We start from the raw sequence: 20,380 nt of genomic DNA, 5'->3' as shown, positions 1-20,380 counted from the left end.
AGGAACACCATAAGTAGCAAAACTGCTGAACAGTTTTTGCAATCGCTGGCTGAAAAATTCTATTCCAATACAGTAAGAGTAAAGAGCCCCTTGTCGTGGCTCGTTGGTCTAGGGGTATGATTCTCGCTTTGGGTGCGAGAGGTCCCGGGTTCAAATCCCGGACGAGCCCTCTTTTTAAGTTCACTTCTTGTTTCTCCTCTCATGGGGCTACAGTTTGGGTACTTGGGAAAAAGTTAAAATTCGGTCATAAACTTGTACTCTCCTGCAAAAGTGAGCAGCGATGAATGAGCACGAGGCAGATCCCATTGATGACCTGTTCCTGATGAAACTTCCGCGAGCGAACGCCTGGGAGAGGTGGCCTCAGCTCTAAGTAGCTGTTTCCCGGTTTTCTGCCGACCTCCGAGCCCCTGTCATCCGACCGCTGTGCATGGGATTTGGCCTGGAGAGAGGACCCTTTGGCCGGCTCTCCGCGAGGCTGGGCGCGCCCGGCGCTGGGGCTGCCACGGCGCCTGCTCCGGAGGCTGGGGCGGGTGGCAGGGGCCCACTCGGAGAAACAGGGCGTGGTCCCAACTACACGCAGTCTCGCATACCTACCCTCCCTCCTCATTGCGCCCCAACTCCGTCCGTGTAAACACACACCCAGCACGTCGGCCGCACAGGATCCAGAGCGGAATTCAAGAGAACGCCTTTGCATTTTCTACCAGCACCCATCATCATACATTGGAGGAAGAAGCGGGTGAGAACAACTTCTCTTTCCACTGTCCTGCCGGGTTCTGCCCCCTTGTATCCATACCTCTTCTTCTCCTTGTTGATAACTTTGGCAGGAACTTTTGCTCGGAGGAGTTCCTTTCTAGCAGAAGCAGTGTAAGGCTTCTCCCGGAGGCTGAGAAACGGGGAGGGAGGTAAAAGTCCGGTTCTTGTAGAAGTTGGTGATTCTACAGTCCCACCGCGCGATGTTTACTTTCCGCAGCTGGACGGAGATGTCAGCCTGAGCGCCCCATTGTCTAGAACACGGGCTCAGAGGGGAACCACAAAATCAGCGAGGTCTACACCTCCTCAAAAACTAATATTCTTTGCTTCGTACCTCGCTTGATAGCTAGATTTAAGGAGTGTTTGCAGGCAGAACTGACTTTTGGGGGCTGGTGTTTTCGGTTTCTGCTTTCTTTCCTCTGCCTCCCCTCGCGTAACACACCTTCAGCCAGTGTGAAATTCTTGGACAGGTTTTTACAAATGGCCTTTTTTCTCTTAACTTACTGAAACGTTGGGATCCTCAGCGTTCTCACTCTAAGACACCACATCAAAGGTAGTAGCACATGGGCCAAACAGAAGCTCTTTTTTTAGGAAGGAAAATAACAATTTCACCACCACGGTGGAGGAAATCTCAAATGAACCGACTCTCTGGCTATTAAATTGAAAACCTTATATTCGGGACATAAATGTAATTATTAGACCCTCTGAAGTGGCAGGCTTTTCTGACAGTATGGCCAATTCCCAGAAGCAGCCTCAGGTATTCAAAGAGGTACTTAACTATAAAAGGTACTAACTGGCCAGTTGGCACAGGTGGAAACTGTCCTTTACAGACAAAACTTAACAGAGTGGGTAAACATTTTTACTGAGTGGATAAAAGGAAAAGTGAAATATTTCTTGAATTTACATAAATATTCCTTGTAGATTTCCTTTAATAACCGCTCTCAATGGCAACTTTAATTTCTAGAAATTAATTAGTATGGACTACAAACATGGTGTGGTGCAGTGAAAATCTCCTACCCCTAAAACACCATATGTGACCTTGAGCAAGTCGTATTTTCTTTGTGTTCCTCAGTTTCCTCATCTATGAAATGAGGAGCTGAATATGGCCTGGGAGGTTCCTCCCTCTTTGATTCCATGATTGCATGGGTGTGTGTGTGTGGGGGGGTATTAGTAACATGACATATAAAAGAAGGTAATCCAATAATGTGGAGAAGGGCAGTAGTCTGGCGATGGGAATGGGAAAGATCATTCCGGGAAAAGTGGAATGACTGACTACTGTTGAAATAGCAGATAAATGTTAGGTTATAAGCAGGCCAAAGAAAAGGAATTTTTAAAAAAATATATTTTTATTGACAAATCTTCACAAACATACAGTCCATACATGGTATACAATCAATGGCTCACAGTATCATGACATAACTTGTGTATTCTTCACCATAATCATTTTTTTAATGAAACATAACCACATACAAACACAAACATTCTTACCATATAATCATTCCATTTTTGTTATATAATCAGTAACTCGCAAAATCATCACATAGTTGTGTATTCATCATCACGATCATTTCTCAGAACATTTGCATCAATTCAAAAAAAAAAATGAAAGGAAAACAGAAAAAAAACTCATACACACCATACGCCTTACCTCTCCCTTTCACTGACCGCTAGCATTTCAATCTACTGGATTTTTAAAAAATATTTTCCCCCCTATTATTTATTTATTTTTAATCCATATGTGCTACTCATCTGTCAATAAGGTAGATAAAACGAGCATCAGACATAAGGTTTTCTCAATCACATTGAGAAAATTTGCAAAAGCTATATCATTATACAATCATCTTCAAGAAATGTGGCTGCTGGAGCACAGCTCTACATTTTCAGAAGTTCCCTCCAACCTCTCCATTATACCTTAACTAAACAGGTGATATCAAGGAGAAAGATTTTGTCAAGTTATTGTTGGAAGAATTTGCCAGTGTGACTCGTTAATTAAAGTGGATGCATAAGAAAGTGAACCAATGCAGGCTGGTAAAACCCTTCTTTAGTTTTCATTTAATCTGTGTTTGAATAAAGAGAAATCTAGGTAAACAATTATTCTTAGAAAAGAGCCTTAAAATACCTTTGAAAGAGATAATGGGCACAAAGCCTAGAGTTTGCAGAAAAATGAATGTTTAATTTTTGTCTTTGGAAATATAGGCATGTCAGCAAGGACTTTGCCCTCATAGTCCTTTAGTCAATAGTGTCCTGGCTTTCTGGAGCAGTGCTCCTCCTTTTCATTATCGTTTATCCTCCTTTAACAAATACTTTTGTTACTGAATAAATTTCATGCTTATAGACCCCGAATATGCTAGCATTAGAAAGCAACTTAGAGATCAGCTAGTCTATCTACTCCATCTCCTAATTCTATCATTAGTGCTAAAACAGAATTAAACATATACATCATAGAAACGGAGAAGTACACCAACACTGGAGTCCTTAGGAGGCAAACCTGTGCTGCTTCTGTGCTGTGTGCTGGGATGGTATAGGCTGAAGGGAGAAATATAGACAGCAGAGTCCAGGAAAAGGGGAATGACTTTCACGTTTAAACTATCAGAATATTTTTAAAACAGGTGAGTATTTTTTCAATGGGTAATTGCTTCGCACCTATTAAAATTGTTGATAACGATATAATGTTCATTAATTATAGGCTATAATTCCTTGATATAAGTATTTTGAAACACGAATGAGTAATTACTGAGATGGAGTGTAATGAACTATTAAAATATTTTTGGTCAAAGCCCTATTTTCCATTTCAACATAAACTCATGGTGCTCGTATAAAAAGAAAACAAAAGCAAGCACTCACCCCTGGCTTTTTGCATTGACAACCATATGGGCAGAGAATGGACCTGCCGTTGTTCGAGGCGCTAAAGACTGCTTCCTGGCACAACTACATAACTCGAAAATAGAGCCTGCTGAATTTGAGTGAGCTGGTTCCTCAGCCCATGGGACTATGCCTGTGTGTTGTATGTTGTGGTAGCACACCTTATCTCTGCTTTTAGGAGATTTATCCTAGAAGCATATTTTAGTTTCCTGGGCTACTCAAGCAAATGAATGCCATGCAAAGGTTCTGCTTAAACAATGGGAATTTGTTTGCTCACAGTTTTGAGGCTAAGAGCAAGTCCAAATCAAAACATCATTAAGGCAATGCTTTCTATCCCAAGACTGTGACATTCTAGAGCTGGCTGCCAGCAATCACTGGTCCTTGGCTTGTCACATGGCAAGGCACATGGCAGTGTCTCCTGTCCTCTGCCTGCTCTTCTGGGTTCCATTGATGTTCACCTTCTGGGTGCTTCCACTGTGGCTTTCACTGTCTGAATTTCATACTGTTGTAAAGGGCTCCAGTAATAGCATTAAGACACATCCTGATTGAGTTGGGCCACATCTTAACTGAAGTAACTTCAGTAATAAGTCTTACTTACCATGGATTCACACCCACAGAAATTGATTAAATTTAAGAACATGTTTTTCTGAGGTCCATACAGCTTTATGGTAGTTTGTAGCTGTTATGTTCCCCAGAAAAGGCCATGTTCTTTTAATCCATTCCTGTGGGTGCAGACCTATTGTGGGGATGACCATTTGATTAGGTTATTTCAATTGAGTGTGACCTACTGCATTCAGGGTGGGCCTTGATCCTCTTGCTGGAGTCTTTTATAAGAGGATAAAACACATACAGAAGCTAAGAGATGCAGTTAAGAGAAGCTCACAGAGAAAAGACTCGGAGAAGCAAAGAGAGGACCCACAGACACTTACAGAGGAAAGCACTGGAAGCTGAAAGCAATGAAATCTGGGAGCAAATGACCAGCAGACACCAGCCATGTGACAGGGGTGTCCCAGATGCCAGCACCCTGTCTTCAGAGTCCAGGTATGGTACTGTTGATGCCTTGGGTTGGACATTTTCATGGCTTTAGAACTACATGTTATAAATTTATAAATCTTCATTGTAAAAGCCAGTCCCACTTGTGATATATTGCATTTCATCAGCTTTAGCAAACCAAAACAAGCTCCAAACCACCACAAAGGGTCATGTCAGCAATTCTTCTTAACAAAGAACTGGTTGGTAACTTTTAGAGCTCAGTTCTTCCGACTCCATTTGAAAAGTGATATGTGAATAATTTAAAATGGGTACCACTTGCAAATGGTGGATTTGCCAAAAGACTGTCTTTGGGCAGTTGTAAGCTGTGGGTAGAGGCCCTACTCTGTGGGCTTCATGACTCATTACTTCTCTTTATTTCTGAAACACTTTGAGCTTTGGCATTTAGCAGATAAAATGTAATGGCCAGCGGTTTGCTTATCTCTTCCTTTCCAGAGACTCCAAAAACCCTGAGGCACCAGTTGCTAATGGAAAGTTTTGTCCTTTAATCACCGTACCCAACCTTTTCCCCTTTTAGCTCAGGATTTGGTTGGGGGTGCAGGGAAAGAGAATGGGGACAGGGAAAAAAGTGAAACTCAGGCACTACTGGACCCCAACAAAACTTAAAAGTAGGTGAAGTTTGTCCTTTTGCAGGTTCCTAATGCTGGCTACTTTTCTTCCTCCTTAAAACCTCTGGCTCTTCCACTTACCAAAACTGTTCTTAAGATAGGCTCTGAAGCACATGCCCAAGGATGTGTAAATTGCTAGTAGCTGTTTGTAAATTGCTAGTAGCTGTTAAAGGGTTTGCCTCCCTAGGCACATTTACTTTGACATGGGGATTGATAGCTCAAAAGTTAAAATATATCAGTGGGATATCAATAATTACCTGGTAAACTGGAAGCAGAGCTTTCCTGGAAACTTGAAAGCCTTCCTGCTATACCTGGAAATCAGACCTGCCTTGTCTAGTAACTACTACCCAACTTAATTGTGTTTGTAGGCCTTAAGTGAAGTAAGGAGAGTTTGCATGTTTGGAGTCTCCAAAGTGAAGTCAGATTTATTTCTGAAAGCAAAAAAGGGCTATTAAAAATAACTTGGGACTTATAGTCAGAAAAATGAGATTCTTCTACTCCACAAACATTTAATGATCCCTTCCCAGATGTCAGTTACTGCTTTTAGATACTAAGAATATAGCGATGAATACGACAGATATTCTGTTCTCAGAGGGTTCCATCTAATGGAGAAAGAGAGAGGTATACCAATGAGATCAATTAGTTTTCAGAGGAGTGAAGATTAACAGTCTACATTTCCCTGATTACAGGAACTTGAAGTGAAAGCAGGTCCATGCCCCCGTGCATTCCAGATAAGCTCACCTTCTTTCCTTAGCATTCCTGAAGTTCCTAGGGAGTGTTAACATGCTTGCGAGATCATTCTTTTAACCTACTTGAAGAGGCTGCCTTTTTACTCCTTTCCTTCCCCTGCTCCCTGTGTGAGGTCTAGTGCTGTCATACAGAGGGGCCAGAGCTGTGGAGAATATCTGAAGATGTCAGCACACAGTGTCCTCTTCCTCATTGGCAGCTCAAAAAGATGCTCCAGCTCTTGTCCAGACTCGTCTCAACTTTGATCCATCAGAATCCTCAAGTGAGGGGAGGTACTTTGTCTCTTGCCCCCATCCCCCATACACACCCCTTGTCTACCCTCTGGTGTATGTCTTTATACTGGCTTGCTATGTGCTTTCAGAATCTTAGAGAGATTTCACAAAACAACATTTATTTTTATTCGTCTTATCAGAGTGTCCTCTAGAATACTGGAGGTTAGAACAGGAGGGGATTTGAAAGACACTCACTGTAACCCTCTCCAAACACTGCTCCATGACTGTTTTCTCTTTTTCCTGCCCCTCACCATTTTCTTCCCTCAGAATGAATCCTGTCCCTGGGGCAGCACAGACTCTTAGGCAGATAGGCTTCACTTGGACTGACTGATCAGCTTTTCAGACACACCCAGATAGATCTGAAGTCTGAAGTCAATACAACTTAAGCTGTCAGTTTGGGAATCTGCTCTATGCTTGGCTAGGCACGGGTGTTACTGAGTACAGGAACCCACAAATAAAGAAGTGGGCACCTCCTCCTGGGGTGTCCACTGGGAATGAGGAGGGTCAGTAAGGACTGAGAGAGGAGGTGTTGCTTGAACCCTATTTGACAAGAGGAGCAAACAGTCTCCCTGCAGATAAGGGGTTTGAGATTTGATTCATTCATTGGTAATTTGATCTTGGAGTTACCTCCTAAGAAAAAATAGACTTATATAATACCTACTTTCCACAGTCCTGGTGAGGATGAAATGAAATCTTGTAGGTGCAAACTTCCAAAAATGAAAGGTGCTCAGTGACACTTATAAGTATTATGATGATACCGAGTGCTGTTTTTTAATAGCAGGCAGGCTGTCTTTAGATGACACCTTCTCAAATGCAGGGAGACTGAATATTTGGAAGTGGGTGGATGATGATGAAGAGTTGAGGATTTTTAAAAAGATAATACTGTTCTAGATCCAGCACCAATGTAGTTAGGTGCTGAGGATCTGTGAAGCAATGGGCACCCTGCTGGTACCTGATATTTGAAACCACAGGTTCTATAAAATGATCCCGGTGACCTTGGCTCCCTGCTTCTTCCCATGCAAGCAACAAATCTGCTTTATGAGTGGATACAATATCAATGTTGCACTGAAGGTGGAGAGAATATATTTTGCAACTATGTTTCAAGGAAAAGAAAATTGAGTGCTTGCGTTTAATGTCTTGTGGACAGGTAAGGATGAAAGGAAGGAGGAGCCCAAGGGACATGGCAAGGATATTTCTGGGGGTTAGTGTCTGGGTGGTTGAGGTGAGGGACAGGAGACTAATAGCTGTTGCATAACCTTTTCTACAAATGCTTTTCTGGCTCTGTGAAATCTGTGGACTAACCTGGTTAGCATCCTTTTATGATACCAAATTATGAGGATAAATAGAAAATATGGTGGGAAAACATCCTGTTAGGAGACCATATCTACCTCTTCAGACTTCTTCAAAATCAGTTCTTTGAGTTGGCCCTTAAGATCAGAGGTGTTATCTTCTGGATCCAGTCCTGTCATGGGCAAGTGTAAGAACTATGGACTTTAGGAAAAGGCAGCTTCTGGGCAAAAGGCCATGTTTATCAAACTCTCCTCCCAGGACAAATCTCTAACCCCTTTAGGTGGGTTAATATTTGGTCCAATCCTGCCCAGAGAAGAAGTGAATGACTCATCATTTGTCCAAAAGCAGTGTCCTTGGTTTTCACATCTCTGCTGGGGATTGGGGATTGTCAGCTCTGTTCTTCCCACCCGTTCATCTGAGCACTATATAATCAGAACCAGGAGGGATCTCCAGGTTCATAGAGCTGGAAACCATCTCCTTGAACAAACAGCTGGAACCCATCTCCGGTTGGAGGAAAACTGCCAGAGTTTTGTAAGATTCTTTGTCCTAGGTAATCTACTTGCTATGTGTTTATGTTATGTATGTATTGTTTTTAGCCATCCATCCATTTCAATGAGACTGTTTCCCCAAAGGACTGTTTTCCCCAAAGGTCTCAGAACACAATGAGACCCTTGTCTGACGACTCTGGAGTCCTGGGGACAGGCATTATATATGACTTAATAGGGAAAGAAATACAAAGAAAGTGTCAGCACTTTTTCTTTCTAACCTTGCCTGCTAATTTCTTTAACAAAGTTTTGGATGCCTTCTAAAAGCAAAGTAAAACATATCCTAAAATACAAAAGAAGTTACACTGGCAGGTTGAAGGAAGGAAGTAAAGGAGGTAAGTGGAGGATATATATTGGATGTTAATGCTTTCACTTTGAGGGAGATTCCCCTAGAAAACATAAAAATGTGAGATTATATTTATGAGAATTATAACCATAAACTATCAAATTAACTTCTCATTGCATAGAGTTTGATGGCTCTCTAGGATACACCCCATTGCCTGTGGAAAAGAAGGAACATTGAGTCTTGTGAAGATTAAGGAACTGGTTTGAGACAGAGGATAAAGTTAGTGTAAAGAACAACTGGGGCAAATTCCATTAATGAAAAACTGGTTGCCAGTTATGTGTTTCAATATAGAAAGACATGTATACTTGAGTTTGACCACTAAGTATGACTATCTGCACCCTTGGTCTGGGCAGATTCACTTCTGCATCACAAATAATCTTTTACTTTTTCCCCCCTAATCCATCTTCCCTTGCTTTTTGAGAAATTTAGAATTGAGTATACGAGTGAGGACACTGTGGATGAGGAAGCAGATGTTAGATATTGGTGGTCATGATGTGTGCTTGCTGAGATTTGGATTCCGGATATCTTAGGGAGTCAAGATTAAAATAAACTTGAGGAAAACCTTGGCTGAGTTGTTATGGGATGGACGTGAAAATTCTGCTGGGTAGAAACAAAGATATCTCTTCAGCTCTCCAGCCCGGGATGTGCTTTTTTAGGAGGCAAAGCCCCCATGGAGGATTGGTCCAATGCCTTAAATGGAGGTGGATTGTCTTACGTGTCAAGTCTTGAGGAGGCTGCGTCTCAGTGATACTGAACCACCAGTCCCTCTCTTATCCACTTTTCCAGCTGGTGCCTTGTGCCATCAACTAGACTTATACACTCTTGTCTGTGTAAATCCTTGGTCACTGGACTTTTAATAGTGAGACTAGAAAAAGCTTTCTTATGTTTGAATGTGAATGTGGAGTTACAGACTTTTAGAATTGGCAACTCTCTCATTTTAGAAAAGATCAAACTTAGGCCTGGAGAGGAAAACAAAAATCAATCATTAATATATAATATATGTGATGTATATATTTTGAGGTCTATGAGGCAGGCATTATGATTCAAGGGTGACCAACATGGGCCCTACCCTTTAGTAGATTATATACCAGTAGGAAACCCTGATAAGTAAATAGGTGCTTGTTTGCCCAAGATAAGCAATCATTTTCTCGGAAAAGAAGCACATAACATCTGGCAACTGGTTAATCTTCTTTATTTTGTGATATCTTCGTGAGCCAATCCTGAGGTTTGTGAACTTTGCTTTGGCATTTGCTGTAGCAAGGTGTCCTTGGTCTTATTATCTAAGGCATAGAGTTTGGACAGAGATTCTAGACAGGCCTGCCAGCTGAGACTCCCTTGTGTCCACAGCCATTTCCCCACAAATACAACGCTGGCACCTCCCACAGGCACCCACAGTCCCTTCTACAGCACTGAGTTGGCAACATTCTTATCCACCACTGCCACCTAGTGATTCTTTTAGGTACAACCAAGTCTGGTTCTACTTTGTGATTTTTAAACTCTGGGATTCTGGCTCCAGACCAAGGGACATTGTGTGATCCTCTAATCCTGAGAGCCCATGATTCTACAATTGCCAGTATTTCCCTATTGCAGAGCAAGAGACTTAATTGATTACACATTAATAAAACTTTGAGGATATACTCCAAAAATCTAGAGAAAGAAAACACTCAGACCGAAAGCACAAGGGCAAAGGACTTAGCAAATAGGAGTATGAAGCCTAGCAGGTGTGATGGGGCAGCAGCCGTACCTGAACACGTTCTTTTAGCTGCGGTCTCCCCTTTACATTCACATATTACCTTCTCTCCAAGTTCCCACAGACACAATTTAACTTGATTCTATAACAAATTATATTCCCTGGGCTCCAGGGAACTTTTTCAGCTGTTATTTTATTTCAGTATTGTGGAACTACCACAACATCCCTTAGAGTACAATTTGATATTCTTCAGTACTGCACTAAATTTGTTTTAGGTTGTCATTAACCAACTAGCCAAGGTAGACCAATGACAAATGCTTATCAGAAAGAGAGTTGACTTTGCTCACTGACTCATGCCTTCTTACATACAAGGATTGCATGTGCAATGATTTTAGTTAGCATAGCCATCTTAAGCAATGCTTTCAAATTTAATTCCTGTTCCTAAAAAGTTCAGGCAAGAGACAAAGTTTCAGTCTCATTATTACAATGTAATGTGTAATAACCAGATGCTTTAAACCACAAAACAAGTAGATTTTCTTTTCCCTGGAAAAGGACTCTTGGCTTATCTGTACAGTAATAAGAGTTTCAGTGATTTTTTTTCAAAGTTCTAAAAAGAAACATAGTCTTCCTATGCATCTTCTGTAACATTGTCTTAAATCTGGTTTTCAGTATCAGAAGGTTGTAAACTTTGCATTAGCATTATAATCCACACTGGTGTGCCATTTATTTATTTTTTATGGTTTTTTGGTACCATTTATTTTAAAATTTAGATTTCCTCAGAATTTTATTTGAGAATACTATGAGGGTTTGGATTTTTCTCCCTCTGTAAGAATTTCTCAGTATGTGTAATGATTGCCAAGGAGTCATAGCCAATCATAAATTAAATTGCTCATAGATGAGCTATTTTTAAAACAAAATTATAAAAATCAGTTGAAATTTTACAGCAAAAAATCATTGTTCAGTATGATTTTGGCACATGGATGTATTCTCAAATGTCTGATATAATGTAGCATAGGCCTATAGTGGCTTTTAAAGGCTACAGATGTTCTTTAAAATTTTCACCAATGTGGTCCTAAGGGTAGAGAACAGTAAATATGCTCTCCCTAGGAAGGCTATAGGTATACTCGGAAACTACCTGCTGTCAACATCAGATGCCTTTGAATTCTTAAATCTTCAAATTTCTTAAGAAACATCATCTTAAAAGGTCAAAAGAATTTTGTTTTGTTTCATTATAATCCATATTTGTTTAACTCTGTTTTAAAATACCTATCACTGAGTTACAACCGTGCTGCAGGAAGAAGCACCCTATTTACTATGGCTGTGTTTGCGTGTCTGTGACACACCACCCCTGGCACGTGAGTGACAGATGATGGCAGGAGTCCTCTCATTATTTTTGTTCTTCTTCCTAGGGAGTCATTAAGGATTCATGATAGCAAATTGTAAGGCTTTTGATTTGATGAAAAAAAGTCTAAGGACGTTTCATTTTTCCTACCACATGACAACATCATTTGCCTGTTGTATAACAGTCTATGAACATATGCAGAGAAACTGTGGAAAATATTCTATAAGAAAAATCCAAATTGTTCCCAATGCAAGAAGCTCACAGGACTGTAGAATTCACTTGAATTCCTTCTTCAGTTCCCTGGTAGGAGTTAACCTAGACACACTCCTAAGCATAACATGGCTTCTTCCCTACCCTTCTCCTGTTCTTTCTAAATGGTGCATAGTACTTCCACTTCTGGGCACGAACCTTCTGGCTCTTGGGGAAGTAGGTCTGCCTCCTTTCACTTCGGGGTGAAACTGCTCTGCTCACAGCTAGCTGATGAATTGACTTGTGTACCTGTTGTCATGTCTTCACAAATCCTCTGGCTCTTTCCTCTAAGCTCCCCTTCTTCACAGCTCTCTCACCTTCTATATGACTCTGTCATCTCAGTATATTGGTGCTCCCATCCCTTCCCCATGGATGCCACATCCTCCTTGTAGGGAGGCATTGGATGTGTCTTAATGGTTTTTGTGTTCCAAGGACCTAGCACAGTGCCTGGTGCCCAGTAGGGGCTTATGCAATATTTATTAATAGATGATTTAGAGAGCACAAATGGATTTTGTAATGCTAAAACTGATACGAATATAAATACTCAATGATCCTAAGGAATGGGAAAGAATGGTTGAGGCTGGAAGAGGTGTTGAGGAAATTAACTAGACTTCCCAAAAGAATGGGTCGACAAGAAGTGTGAGGTTAATGAGGAAGGGGAAAAAAAGATATAGTTACACGACTGAAGATACCTGATTGGTGATCAGGGAGAGACGTCCCCATCCTTGGAGCCTAATTTGGCAGTGCTGTTCCATGCCCCTACCATGCCTCCTTTTGCACTTGGCAGGAGCTTCTGTTGGAAGAGATTGTAATGGGCCTGAGCCTCCTGTTACTGGTCTTCGCTCTGGATCTGGGTCTGACCCCACCAGCCCTAACTCAGGATGACCCCAGATACCCACGTTTCCTGATCCAGCACCATGACAGTAAACCAAGCGGCCGAAATGACAGATATTGTGAAATGATGATGAGGATACGAGGCCTGACCTCACCTTGCAAAGGAACCAACACCTTCGTCCATGGCAACAAGGGCAACATCGTAGCCGTCTGTGAAAATGAAGGCACCCCTTACAGGGCAGACTTGAGGATAAGCAAGTCTCTTTTCCAGGTCACCATTTGCAAGCACAAAGGAGGGTCCCCCCGGCCTCCATGCCGGTATAGAGCCACAGCAGGGGCCAGACAAATTGTTGTTGCCTGTGCAAACGGCTTGCCTGTCCACTTTGATGAGTCTTTTTACAATCCATAACCCGCAGGTTGCTGGCCCAGAGCCGACTCTGCTGCCCTACCCTCGTATTTCCTCTTCACTTCCCAGAACAACGTTGCAAAGCTCATTGTCAGGGGCCCAGAAAATGTGCTGCCTGGATTTTTTGTTCCTGCTTTACAACTTGTTTGAGAAATAAAATTATCTCTGAAATCAGTAAGAATCAAAGCCTTCTCACTGATTCATGGTGTATTGATCTTTCCCCAACATTTCTACTCAGCTGCTCCCCGAGAGGATTGGATGGAATAGAAATGCCTGTTTCTTTATTAGTCCATCCTGGGGGAATAGTAGGGAGGTAGGCTTTACTTCCCTGTGAAGGAAATGATAAGTTGATCCTGCAAAGAGAGCTGAGGAAATTCCAGGACTCATAGCTATAGAGCATAATTTATCTTCAGGTGCGGCAAACTGTTTTTGCTGTCCAGTAAGCCAATATGACTGTTGCAGATATGAGATCTTAGAGAGAAGAATTTAGGACTGAGTACCAACAGACTAATTGCGGTCTCTTCCCTCCCTCCTCTCTCTCACCCCCTTCACCCCTCCTCTTAACACCCCCCCCCACTCAGTACTGAATGAATACCAGAATCCATTCAGGATAGTCACCTCTTGTCTTAAGCAGGAGGTAATTTTAATGTTGGTTTGAATGGAATGCTCCCAGAACATTGTCTTGTCATATACGTATATTTTTATATACGTTCATAAAGTTTTATACGTTTTATAAAGTTCATAAGGTTTGATTACATTATTTTCTCTTCAATCTTTTACTCTATCAACTGATTTCTGGCAACTGCGATGTCTTAGAAAAGTTATAGTAAGATTCAAGCTTATCACTTACTTTCCTTCAACTAGATTTGTTTTCAAGTATACATAAACTTAGGTTAACAGATACTCTTTTTGTAAAATACACTATAATCAATCCATAGGTTGAGTGGTTAGCTTCCTGTTTTCTAATCTCTATCAATAGGTACCTGGATATTTTATCCAGAAAGAAGTTGTTAAAAATTTACAGTTTTAGACCCAGGTTTGATTCCTGGCCCATGCACTTCCCAAACAGACAAACAGATGAAAAGTCAAACAAAAAATCAGCAAATGGTGCTGCAATCAGGGGATACTCACATGAAAAAAGAATGAAATGTGAGAATGTGACTTTATTTGGAAATAGGGTTGTGACAGAAGAAATTAGGCAAGCTAAAATAAGGTCATTCTGGAGTAGGGTGAACCCTTTATCCAGCATATCTGGTGCCTGGATAAGACGAGAAAATTTCAACACAGACAGAGAGACAGAGGGGAGAGCACCACATGACGACTGAGACAGAGGGTGCCATGGCTTGCCAGCAAGCCACACCAGGAGCCAGAAGAAGGGCTCAGAACAGATTCCTCCCCAAAGAACTCACAGGACACCCAGCCCTGCTGACACCTTCATTTAATACTTCTAATGCAGAACTATGAAACAAGAAATTTCTGTCATTTTAAGCCACCTCTTTTGCTGCACTTTGTGGCTATAGCCCCAGGAAACCAACTCGTGAGTGGGGCTCCCAGTGCTGGCCTCTTATGCTGCCTACATTGCCCTAAAATGCACCCAAATTCCTGGAAACCCAAGGTCCAGATGCCATGTGGCCGAGCCCAGCCTCACTGAAAACCCAGACTTATGGAGAAAGGGGATGGAGATATCCGTTCCTGGGACACACACACCACAGGACTCTTTGCAACTTGAGCTAGTCTATTTCAAAATGAAAGCACTATCAATTTCTAAGAGGATTCTAAACCTCTCTTATTAGGAAATTTACCTTGTTATAAAAGCTCAAAAGCTTCTCAGAAAGTGAGAAAGTCCCAGTCTCTGGTAAGATCTTTGGATCCTTTTTCTTTTTTTAATTTATTAAACATAACAACATACAAACACAAACATTCTTACCATATGATATTCCATTCTTGATATATAATCAATAACTCACAATATCATCACGTACTTATATATTCATCATGATGATCATTTCTTAGAATTCAGAAAAAGAAATCATCAATTCAGAAAAAGAAATAAAAAGAATACAGAAAAAAATTCATACATACCATAACCCTTACCCCTCCCTTTCATTGATCACTAGCATTTCAATCTACCAAATTTATTTTAACATTTGTTTCCCCTATTATTTATTTATTTTTAATCCATATGTTTTACTCATCTGTTGATAAGGTAGATAAAAGGAGCATCAGATACAAGGTGTTCACAATCACACAGTCACTTTGTGAAAGCTATATCATTATACAATCATCTTCAAGCAACGTGGCTACTGGAACACAGCTCTACATTTTCAGGCAATTCGCTCTAGCCTCTTCAACATACCTTAACTAAAAAGGTGATATCTATATAATGCATAAGGATAACCTCCAGGATAACCTCTTGACTCTGTTTGGAATCTCTCAGCTATTGACACTTTATTTTGTCTCATTTAGCTCTTCCCCCTTTTGGTCGAGAAGTTTTTCTCAATCCCTTGATGCTGAGTCCCAACTCATGCTAGGATTTCTGCACCACATTGCCAGGAAGGTCCACACCCCAGGAGTCATATCCCACATAGAGAGGAAGAGGGCAGTGGGTTTGCTTGTTGTGTTGGCTGAGAGAGAGAGAGGTCACATCTGAGCAACAAAAGAGGTTCTCTGGGGTTAACTCTTAGGCCTAATTTTAAGTAGGCTTAGCCTATCCTTTGCGGGGTTGTTTCATATGAACAACCCCCAAGACTGGGGGGCTCAGCCTATTGCTTTGGTTGTCCCCACTGCTTGTGAGAATATCAAGAATTCTCCACTCAGGGAAGTTAAATTTTCCCCCTTTCTCACCATTCCCCCAAAGGGACTTTGCAAATATTTTTTATTTGCTGTTCAAATCATTCTGGGATTTATCAGGGCATCCCTCTGGATAACCTACAAAATTTCATGCCCTTCTCAAGGTTCCATGTACTATGGTGTTCATTTAAGCATTTGGACTCTTTTTCAACTTCCCTAAAGTTTTACTCTGTCTTGGAGGTGAGGCAAGGTGACATAGAGGTCATTGGCTCACTCAAGGTCTTGAGGGAATCAAAGCTGTGGAACTAAATCATATTGATCATATCATAGCTGTGAAATGTCATATATTCTCCAAAAATCTATGCAGCGCATTCTCATTGTATCCACTGCTCTGACACTAAGGAAGAAGAGTGCTTCATGAGAGAGCCTGTGGCAATGGGATGGGGTGCTTCCTGGCCTGCAGAATGGATCTAGCTGCTAGATAGCCAATCCTAGTATTTTTCACTCTGAGTCTTTTGTTCTTTCATAGCCAGAAGCTGTTTGGAATGAAATGCCAAGTCACAGGCTAGATATTTCATCTCAAGCAAATCATTTGAGGAAACATTTGCACTTGTGCCTTGCAAGGAAAAAAGAAGACCCCCCCCAATTATCAAATCCCTGAAGACTTATGATATCTGAGGAAGAAAATCCCATGTAATTTGGAGAGGAAGACTTTCTCTTGGGACACAGTACAAATTTCTAGTACTAAGATATTTTATGGCTTAAAAAAAGTTTTCTAACTTCTTGAGATTATGGGTACTCTATAGGATAGAGGGGGATCTTGAATATACAGAATTTGTTATGGTCATTTATTATTTTATCCAGATTGAAGGAAATAGAGGAAACCAAGAGAATTGGAAACAATAATAATTACCAACATTTATTGAGCACCAGGCATTGTGGTATGCATTCTAAATTGATTTTTAAATTTATTCTTCATAACATTCCTAAGAGGTAGGTATGATTATCATGCTCAATTTACTTATGAGGGAATATGCTAAGAGATTTCCCCAAAGTCGAACAGTTAGTATGGCAGGTATGGGTCTTTGGGACTACAGTATCAAAAGTGGTTCTTATTAAGAGTCTGTAAGGTGCAGTGAAAAAAGCCTGAGAGAGTGCCCTGACCAAAAGGCATATGTTGGGTTGATTTAGGGATCATCTTATTTTCTCTTGTAGCTAGGACTTTGGGATGCATCCTTTGACTTCTGTAATGGACTTCTGTTCTCAAATATTTTTCTGTGGCTTGTTAACCCAGTTAGTTGGTGTGGCTGAGGCCATGGGTTGGCTCTTCCATAAATAGTTTAGGTCTTCTCTTGCAAAACAATTGTTCTTGGTCACAAAGAAACAGGATTAGAGAATGTAGATGAGACCGTGCAAGGTTACAGTTGCTGCTAGAGAAATAACCCAAAGGACATTGCTCTACTGGAGCTATTACCCAAGTACTAAGTACCTTCAGTAGTTGTATCCCCTAGTCTTAGGTGCAGACTGAATCAAGTTTATCCATCCCCACAACTTTTTAACCCATAACCCCTTCACTTCCTTCTCTTCCTAACTCTATCTCTTATCTACAGATACAGGTGTAGAAATATGGCTTAAAGTTTTATATTTTTCTGTGCATAGGCAAAAGTGACTGCGAATTTAGGAAGTGACATTTAAAATAATGATAGTTTGCTAAAGGCCATTATCACTAATCAAAGGATAGGCTTTAGGTGGAATGAATTGCAGATCCCTTGTCAGCCATCTGAACTCTGTTCACATGGTGTGATTTGCCATCATGAAGCAGCATCTTGGAAAACAGTGGAAAATAGCAGCCATATACTTCACAGCAGTAGTTCAGCTGGGATAAGTCTGTATATTTAGAGGGGATCTTTCTTTTAAAAAGTTTTCCTTGCCACTTTGGGTTCTTTACGTCCAGTTGAAACAAGCAATGATTTTCCTTCTCTCTTGTGTCAGCCCTGACTGCATTTACAGTTCACGGCAGTGACTGGTAGCATCTGGCTCTTCAGTGTTGGCGTGTGATCCCCCTCCTTTCCACCTCTTAACCCTTAATGTAACCCTAGTGTTTAGAGAGGAGAAGCAACTCTGAACACAGACGTCTTTAATATCCTGAATATCGGGAAAATGGGGCGACAGAGTCGAGCATAGTGAAAGGGCACAGGCTTTGGAGTCACGTAGACCTGGATTCCTTCCTTCAGTCAGTCAATGAAAGTAATGAATGTTCTGAAACCACATGGCAATGCTTTCTTGGTTATTGTTCTGGGGTATTTTTTTTTTTAAACCTGTGCAATCTACATTTTTCACTGCCTTGAGGTGCCAGCACAGTGATCCTACAACTAGAGAACATAGACAACTACCAACAACTGTTGACAATTCAGGCAGAGCATCAGGGACAAATACCTGACCATGGAGCATGTCCTCAGTGCTTCATGGTTTTAAGTTGTGCATAGAATAACAGGAGAAAGAAAAAAAAAACGTACTCCAAGTCCTTTTTTGTGTGTGTGTGTGTGTAGATTATGCTGTTTAGAATTATTTAAAGATATTTCTTAGATTTTCTTATTCAATCTCACAAGCCTGGGAAACACCTTTACTATCTAGATACATGAGTTTCAGTTATCCATTTGCTCACTCATTTCATTTATTAGTTCTTTCAATCAGTATTTATTATCTACTCTCTTCAAAGCACTGTATTCTGTTTTTTTTAATGGGGTTAACAAGATTTCCATAAGAACTTGACTTTAACACCATTAGAAGAATAGACACATGAGTGCATGAGAAGAAAGGTTGTAACTAAATGTTATTCTACACTCTTTTCTCTACTTCCTTCAATTCCCATATATAAGGAATTAAAATTGGTCCACAAGCTTACTTTGGCATAGCCTGAGCCTGTCCAAACTTTAGAATCAGAGTCTCCAGGGAGCCAAACACTACCCAAAGATCACATGGTGAAGGAATTATCTCAAGAAACTGGTATTGGTTTCGAATTTCATGTATATTTGCCTTTTATCCCTCTTTCCACACCTTTACTTCACAGGCCATAAACACTTGGACAAAGAATCAGTCAGTCTTTGTCCTGAATCATTGTGCTAGCTAGGGTCACTTTTCTCTATTAAAGCGAAAGGCTCTTACTTTCAGAAAGATCATGTTTGCAAAGTGTTCATTCTTGGAAGCAAGGGTGGGAAAAGTGAGCAGAGACGGGTGGGGAGATGGTACACAAAAGGAGGAGGAAAGAAATTTAAGAAACTCAGCAAATGAAGAAATGGACTGTCATTCTCACCACCCCTCTCCAGTGCCCCAATTCTTACCTTCCTTTCTTCTGCTCCCTGCTTTCTCTCTAGGCACCTCTAACATATCGATGGCTCTGCCGAGGACCCATTCATTGCTTCTGATCTTGTTGCTGATACTGCTGGAGCTACTGGTGCAGCCCTCCTGGGGCCAGAACCGTTTGTACCAACGATTCCTGCGGCAGCATGTGGACTCTCAGGGGAAAGGTGGTACTGTTCGCTACTGCAACTACATGATGCAGAAACGGCGGATGACTGTTCCTCAGTGCAAGCACGTCAACACCTTCATCCATGAAGACATCTGGGACATTCATAATATCTGCAACAATCCCAGTACTCGATGCAATAATGGCATGATGAACTGCCATGTGGGTGTAGCGAAGGTCACAGATTGCAGGGAGACAGGAGGCTCCACCACCCAGAACTGCAGATATCGAGCCACGAGCAGCACCAGACAAATTGTCATTGCTTGTGACAGTAACCCAGCAGTGCCTGTGCACTTTGACAGATAGAAGCCACCCAGTAGGGGTTACAGTCTGGCACATGACCTTTAAATTTTGCTACTCTTTGAATAGCAAAGAGTAATGCATTTGAGCTGTCCCAGGCTCTAATTCCTCTGCTTATTTTTTTTATTCTTTTGCTTTATATAACCCATTCTGTTAACTACGTTGAATCAAAGACAAATGGAGACATAAAATAATCCTGAATCTGAGCTTTTCTGTAATAAGCTTCCTATTATAATGCTGGTCAGCTTAGTTCTCCCAGATCCTTTCTGTGGAAAGCAATCATTATATATGTTTATGTAGGATTTCAAACATTTCAGAGTGATTTAATTCAAGTCACCTCATTTTAATACCACAGCAACCCTGTGCCATGGATGATGCTGTTATATACACAAGCTAGAAACTAAGTGATTTGCTGAAGGCCTTATAGTTAGTGACACAAAAATCCAGTTTCCCTGGCTACTCATGCAGGACTTTTTCTACTTCATTCCAAAGAGTGTTTTGATTATCCCCAAAAGTTGGCTGTTAGGAGAAACTTAAAAATTTGGAAATATATACTGGCAAAATGAGAGCTCTGTCTGTGTGACTTGGCATTGTTGTTATATTTGGGTCTGATAAGATCAAGAAATGATGTAAGAACTTTTCTCTTTCTCTTCCAAAACTTTTTAATCACCCTCATAAGTCATTGTATTAAGATTCACTGCCTTTTCCTGACCGAGAAAATGTTCATGTTCCCTGTAATAAAGAACTTACTCTGCAGGTGTCTGAGCAAACTA

General features: G+C 41.0%; 2 protein-coding genes, 1 long non-coding RNA gene and 1 other non-coding gene across 6 annotated transcripts in view; 3 read left to right on the top strand and 1 right to left on the bottom strand.

Moving 5' to 3' along the window:
• LOC143655825 (uncharacterized) overlaps positions 1–681 on the bottom strand; it is a 10,071-nt gene extending 9,390 nt beyond the window's left edge. The window contains exon 1 of the long non-coding RNA XR_013162277.1: positions 595–681. This is a non-coding gene — a long non-coding RNA (uncharacterized LOC143655825). The remainder of the gene's footprint in view (positions 1–594) is intronic.
• Positions 98–169, top strand: TRNAP-UGG (transfer RNA proline (anticodon UGG)). The gene has a single exon. It is a non-coding gene; the product is annotated as a tRNA-Pro (tRNA).
• On the top strand, positions 553–20,380 carry RNASE4 (ribonuclease A family member 4). Of its 3 annotated transcripts, none has more exons than XM_077127315.1 (2): positions 553–736; positions 19,156–20,380. In XM_077127315.1, the coding sequence occupies exon 2, from the start codon at positions 19,173–19,175 to the stop codon at positions 19,611–19,613; it is 441 nt and encodes a 146-aa protein (XP_076983430.1). In that variant the 5' UTR covers positions 553–736; positions 19,156–19,172; the 3' UTR covers positions 19,614–20,380. The 3 variants fall into 3 exon arrangements, with proteins under 3 accessions (XP_076983430.1, XP_076983431.1, XP_076983429.1); XM_077127316.1 differs by lacking the exon at positions 553–736 and adding an exon at positions 8,003–8,110; XM_077127314.1 differs by lacking the exon at positions 553–736 and adding an exon at positions 8,022–8,129.
• Positions 7,814–13,177, top strand: ANG (angiogenin). Its single transcript, XM_077127317.1, has 2 exons — positions 7,814–8,110; positions 12,539–13,177. The coding sequence occupies exons 1-2, from the start codon at positions 7,814–7,816 to the stop codon at positions 12,992–12,994; spliced, it is 753 nt and encodes a 250-aa protein (XP_076983432.1). The 3' UTR covers positions 12,995–13,177.

The sequence above is a fragment of the Tamandua tetradactyla genome, chromosome 14 (assembly GCF_023851605.1).
Source record: "Tamandua tetradactyla isolate mTamTet1 chromosome 14, mTamTet1.pri, whole genome shotgun sequence".
In the NCBI taxonomy this organism is placed as follows: Eukaryota; Metazoa; Chordata; class Mammalia; order Pilosa; family Myrmecophagidae; genus Tamandua; species Tamandua tetradactyla.
The sequence above is the reverse complement of the archived record's forward strand: the minus strand, read 5'-3'. Positions and strand labels throughout refer to the sequence as shown.